Here is a 6505-nt window from a genome sequence, read left to right on the forward strand (position 1 = left end):
CCATCAATGACCACGCTAACTTCAAAGTTCAAACAACGTCATATTGGTCAGGCTACCTAACTTCATCCTTGATATCATTGACTATTCAATTTTATTTTATTTCATCATGGCCATCCAACTTCATACTTGGTGTCATATCAACCACCCAATTTTCAGCAATGTGCACATTTGCCATTGCATTTTTGCAAGTTGCAAATATGCCCCTCAAGTTTCTATGATGTGCAAATTGATCCTAGAATTTCAATATTGGGCAAAAGAGTCCCTTACATTTCTAATTGTCACATTTCTGTCTCCGAAATTTATATCGGGTGCATACTGGTCCTCGAGGTTTCTACAATATTCAAACATGCCCTATATACTTTTAGATTGTTGAAAAAGGTCCCTATATTTCAGAGTTAATTGATGTCTTTTAGTTGCAATGTGTGAAATATAAATTTTTAAATCACATTATAAAAGAAACTTCAATTTTTGAGATATATACCCGTTGTTTGGGTTATTTTTTATTTGCTAAAATTAGAAGTCGGTAGCAATGAGTGGTGGTTAAATGTGTAGTACCCCGGGATCGTATTTTTAAAATTAATTTTCAAAAAAAAAAAAAAAACGAGAACAAAGGCTTATCATGTTCTTTCTCATTGACGTTCCCATTATGTGTTGGAGTAAGAATACTATCGTTCCCATTATGTGTTGGAGTAAGAATACTATTTTATTATACATTATAGACCCACCTGACGTTCAATCAAATGCAAAATAATGGCATCAACCGACAAGATGACTCATTTTTTCACCAATATCAACAGGTTGAAGATAAGCTATATGAACCCCATTAAACATATATATAATGCAACATCGTGATAAGACATTAATATTTCTAATTATCTCTAAATATACAGCCAAATCATTCAGAAATCAGCGTGTATATAATGTTTCTATTCCTGCTTGCATTCAACGCCACCAATTCATTTTGCTTAAAATCCATCATTGGATAAATGGCTATAAGTTACTCTTTTCCAGCTTCAATTCCAATCAGACGGCCTGCAGGCAGTACACTGGCGATGCGGGATCATAATCAAATCTCAGTTAATACCAAACCTCTTCAGATCAGATCATTTTCCAAGAATAAGGTTCTCTTTGTTTTATCAGTGTGTAATGTTATTAGTTGATGAAGTTTTGATGAATCTTTCTGGTTAGGTTTTCGAAGATCTGTCAGCAGGTATTGTGTGTTATAGAGATGAGAATGGGGATGTAACATGTGAAGGATTTGATGAGGGTCCTCGTTTTCACCACCAACTATCGAGGTTTACTTGTAATTCAAGGTACAAACCAAACCAATAATTTTACAATGTTTTTCTTGTTTACTTTATGTCCTCTTGAACTCTGGAGTTGTTGTACGCAGTATTAGACACAAGATTTTGGAATTACTTTTATCTTTATTAGTGTACTACTAAACAATCAATAGAAGCGCTGGATTGATTGATGTGTAATTGCAGAGACATTGAGATTGTTGAGCTTCTTCTGAGATGTTGGGATGCTGCTGATTTCAAAGGGATTTAATGATTTACGTTCTCCTGCACTTGCACTGATATTTGTCATGTGTACAACAACATATTTTTTCAATCATTCAATTAGAAACTTCACATTCCAATTGTATCTGCTCGAATTTCAATCAATGCACAAATTCCAGGATATGCATCTATTAGAGTGAATGCACAGAAAATGTTCCATCATCTGATAAGAATAGAAAATAGAAACATTTTGCACAAAACTTGTACTGATATATTTCTATATACGTACAAATTCAATAAAAAGTTAAACTACCAAAGACAAAGTACAAAATCTATCCCATATTGATGGAGAGAATTTCAATTTCCACAGAATTATTTTTTGGGGAAATTGCAACAGCAGTCCCTATTCTTTTCAATTTTTGCAGGCTTTACCCTAACTTTCAATTTGTGCCACCAATAGTCCCTAATATTTCAAAAATGTGCATCTGGAGTCCAAATAGAGAGAATCAGTCCACTTTTCTATTAGTTGATCAAAAAAATATTTTGACCAAGTTTAATAAGTGCAAAATGATAACTTTAAAATTAACACAATAAAAAAAAACCCAAAATAATCTAAAAGAATAAGAAAAAATATATAAAAAGGTGTTCTTCTTCCCCACCCCAACCCTGTCCCTAAAAACAAGCTGCCATGGTCAACACCACTGTTGGCCAACTTCAACGCCACCACTAGCAAACAGAAATCCAGTAAAATAATTAATCCGGCAAAAAATAATTAGTGAAATTCCCCCAACGGTGACTCGTCTTTTGACCACCGTAACCCAACCAAATCTGATTACAATAAAATTTGACCACTGTAAAACCAAATGGTGCAACCCCAGTAGCCCTTCAATTTTGGTAACTCAATAACCTTTTAGCCCCAATTTTTGGTAACCCACCAATTGAAGGCTTTTATCAAAATGGTGTCAGAGAAGAAAACGGTTTTCGCAAGCGCATTGCGTGCGAACTGTAAGAATGGGTTGCATAATTTGTTAAAAATGTTAGGGGCCGCTCTACAATTTTCCCTTATTTTTTTGTATCATCTGACAGAATTTGAAAAGAGAATCCAAATGGAAGGAGCTTCTTTCAAAAGGATTGAGCAAAAAATGAGAATAAATTGCATGCACGAACATTGATAACATAGTAGGAAAACAACAGAGTCATTCTCTTCACATATATCCGTCTAGGAGGTGACCATTGATCTGGAACCATCAAAAAATAGGCATTTCCATGTATACTAACCTTTACTAGATCTTAAGTGGGAACACAATTTGACCTTGGCAGTTGTATTTGTAAGTGCCGCTGTTATTAAGGAGTTATAAGGAAGTTCGGGACGAGAGGCTCCTTCATCAGCAAAGCCTATTATAGATTTATTTTATCCTGGCTTCTAAACACCTCTGAACATGGAATTTGTTACAATCCCCAGCTTCCAATGTTAAGATTTGGGGTCCATCTTAATAAGGTTGACCTTATTAAGATGGACCCCAAGTCTTAACATGGTATCAGAGCCCATTAAGTTCCAACGAGCGATTCGATCCGATTAAGTCTCTAAAAATGAGCACACGGATTTCAAGATTGGTCTGCTCAAACGAGCTACCATCTTGCGGGGGCATGTTAAGGGAATATAATCCCACATCGGTAAAATACCGAAATAATGACCAATATATAAAGGATTGGGACACTCCTCTTAAAAAGGTTGACCTTATTAAGACGGACTCCAAGTCTTAACATCCAAGATGAGAGATGGTCGATTGATATTCAGAACAAGTGTTATTTCTTGTGCTACAAGGTACTCTTGTGCATATCTAGAGGTGGCAATCGAGCTGAGCAGCTCGGCCCCTCGAGTTGTAAAAAGGAGGCTTGTGGATGGCTCAGGCTCGTGTTTGGACAAACTCAAGTCGAGCAGGCAAGCGACGAACGACTCGTGGGCTCGTCTCGTGATGAACAATGACCAAAACGATCACTTTTTTAAAAAGCGACCATTTTGGTCGCTGTAATACTTTAGTGACTATTCAATGATCGTTGCAAATGGTCATTGAAGTTTGAAAAGTGGTCATTTTGGCCGCTTAAATTTTTTCCTTTTTTTTTTTGGCTCTATAAGTACCCCAAATCATTTCCAAAGTTCTTCACAAAACATTCTAACAAAAATTCTCACCCTCTTCCACATTCTACACAATCTACTACATTCATTTCTAATTTTTTACCTTCAATTTCAATTTTTCAATATCGATTATCAATTTACTTTACCAAACTAAAAGTTTACTTACTATACACTATACATATACAAAATGTTGGGATCACTTTAAATTGATTCTAACAGGTCATTAGGAGTGTCAATTTAGCTCGTCGACTTAGCCGCCCGTGGCTCATCCTAAAAAAAGCCATTGAGGCCCATTTTGGGATGTCAGCTTATGTCAGGGGCTTTTTTGGCCCTGATGAGCCGACCCCTGAATTAAAAATAAAAGGCAGCAAGGCAACAACAAGTTGCTTGTAAAAGGTAGAAAATATTATTATAAAAAAAATTGAGCCTACTCGGCTCGGGCTCGAAAAAAGGTCGTATCATTTTACTCAAGTCGAGTTCGAGCCTCTAGTTTCAGTTCACGAGCCGACTTTACTTAGTGCGTTAACATCCTTACGGGTCGTGTGGTCGATGGAGTTGCAGAGACTAAAGTAGTTTGTAAATAACATCAACAACGATTGGCATGATAGAAGGGTACTGGTACCACCTGCCTGAACCATCACTACAAAATATGTACGGCCAAACATGGACTTCTTGTTGTCGATCAAACACAACTACAATTTAGTAGTTCAATTATTGGTTCTACTTCTACGACACTTTGCACGTGGATGTATTTAGAGGCAAAACTCGAAGGAGAATGGTAAAATTTGTTACTAGTGCTAAGTTGCCTCTAGCAATAATAGACAANTTTTGGTCCTTCTTCGGCTCTTTTCTCCTGAATTTCACAATTTCCATTGAATTACCTACAATACATAAATTTAACTGGATTAAATCACAATTCCACCATTTTATCCATGTTTAAGTCATGTTTATGATCCAAATAAGTGTGTAAAAACACACTTATCAAATATATAAATTATATGTGGAATGAATGTGTGCAAATATTAGTCAAGTACCTGTTGTAAATACTTCTCCAACTGATATTAAAGAAGACGACGCTGAAATATTAAATTTATTGGAGGCATTAATATGTATAGATATGATGCAGATACAATATGTTCCTCTGATAGTAGTATGTTTACCACATGTAATCAGACATCGAACATAAATCCAAATGCATTGCCCGTATAATTAATTGAATACTTAATCATAATTCGCCTAATAATAAAATAATTAAAAATGGTTGAAAAGAAATAATTGAATGCTAGCGAAAGTACGAATGACAATGACCAATTGTTTCTGGGATTGCGAAAGACCTATTAATAGCTGTGATTAGTACTGCAGCTCCGGAGCCCACTTTTAGTATAGATAAGAGAATTTCATCAGAGATCAGGAGCCGATTGAAAGAATATATTTTGAAAGTATTAATGTGTGTGAAGGATTGGTAAGATATTCATTTTCAATTGCAAGATAAATATGCAGAAATTGCATGTCGTCAAATAAATGATATTTAATTTAACCATATTAATCAAAATTTGTTATTTTATAATACTATTTTTAATGCTTTTTAAGAAAATTATACATGTAACAAATAGTTCGTGTATAACTGTTAACTTCGCCTACTTGAAATTTAAGTAACCAATCCCAAACATGAATAAAGGAAGAGGGTTTATCCATTACAAAAAAAAAAAAGGGTCGCGAGCTTGAGCCAAATTTCTTCGGTCCACGAGCTTGGCCCCTGAGCAATGAGCCGATGCTCGACTCGTTATAAACGAGCCACGAACTCGGCTCGTGGTGAGCACGAGCCAAGCTCATGGGCATTGCCGCATATTGATATTGGGAAACAAATCTCTCCGCTAGAAAAAAATATCTATTTTTGCTAGACGATCCATTTCCTGGAAATGGGAGCAAATAAGCCACCAGGGAAAAAATCCTATGCTTATATACATTATTGATAATACAAAAAATCTGCACCCGTTGATTCTCGAGCTCGACCGCTGATGATTGACACGAATAAAATATTTAGGACTTGAAACAAAGGCAACGAGATATGACCTTGTCGCCCCTTCGAAATTTAAGTTAGCGATAGGAAAAATATAAGCGTAAGACTATAAATTGAATGTAAAAATCGACCTGAATAATGATCCAATGCTTTATATTTATAGAAGTAGGTAGTATACTCCTAGTGGAATTAATCAATTGAATATCCTTATCTTCAAGAGTCCTACCCGAGATGGATGTTGGACTCGTACTCTAATTGTCGGGTCAATTTAATTTCAATGGTAATATTGTTGAGATAGAATCCTCCTAGACATTGGAGTCTTGGGTTGAGATGATTGGATAGGGTCAGGATCCTAAGGAAATAGAAATCATTTTAGGTTAAGTGAAACAATCTTCAATTTGATCAAGGAAAAGGCTCGAGGAAATCATGTCTTGGAATAGTTCACATAACTCGAGGACATATGCTGAGGATGGTCACCACAAAATGTCGTAAACGTGTAATATTAGGGCTCGAACGTAGGTCTCAAGGACTATTTCGATACCCGAGTATGATGGTAGTGGAATCATGAAAAAGGTGTGCAACTATGAATAAGTAACTAAATCTTTATTGCAATATAATATAGAGCTGTACTACCTGCACATGCCTTTACACATGGGCTATCACATGGTACAGGGGCTATCACATGGGCCTTTTCCTATAATTTAAGATTTGTCCAACAATATCATAATGCAACAAGTGTTTATTTCCTTTCTGTTAATGTTTTCCATCAACAAAGTTCATAATCCACTTATTTTTATGGTCAAAATCATTTATAAACATTCCCCCAACAAATTATTAAACTCTCTC

General features: G+C 35.6%; 1 protein-coding gene across 1 annotated transcript; it reads left to right on the forward strand.

Moving 5' to 3' along the window:
• The first annotated feature begins 872 nt into the window (after positions 1–872).
• On the forward strand, positions 873–1729 carry LOC111405078. The gene is made up of 3 exons (XM_023033782.1): positions 873–1121; positions 1189–1313; positions 1488–1729. Exons 1-3 carry the CDS (start codon positions 987–989, stop codon positions 1549–1551), a joined length of 324 nt encoding a protein of 107 aa, XP_022889550.1. The 5' UTR covers positions 873–986; the 3' UTR covers positions 1552–1729.
• The last annotated feature ends 4776 nt before the right edge of the window (positions 1730–6505 follow it).

Source organism: Olea europaea, chromosome 12, assembly GCF_002742605.1.
Source record: "Olea europaea var. sylvestris chromosome 12, O_europaea_v1, whole genome shotgun sequence".
In the NCBI taxonomy this organism is placed as follows: Eukaryota; Viridiplantae; Streptophyta; class Magnoliopsida; order Lamiales; family Oleaceae; genus Olea; species Olea europaea.

Coding starts and splice junctions, on each gene's coding strand:
- LOC111405078 (XM_023033782.1), top strand. CDS start 987: ATGGCTATAAGTTACTCTTTTCCAGCTTCAATTCCAATCAGACGGCCT. Junction 1,122..1,188: donor GATCATTTTCCAAGAATAAG/GTTCTCTTTGTT, acceptor CTTTCTGGTTAG/GTTTTCGAAGATCTGTCAGC. Junction 1,314..1,487: donor AGGTTTACTTGTAATTCAAG/GTACAAACCAAA, acceptor GTGTAATTGCAG/AGACATTGAGATTGTTGAGC.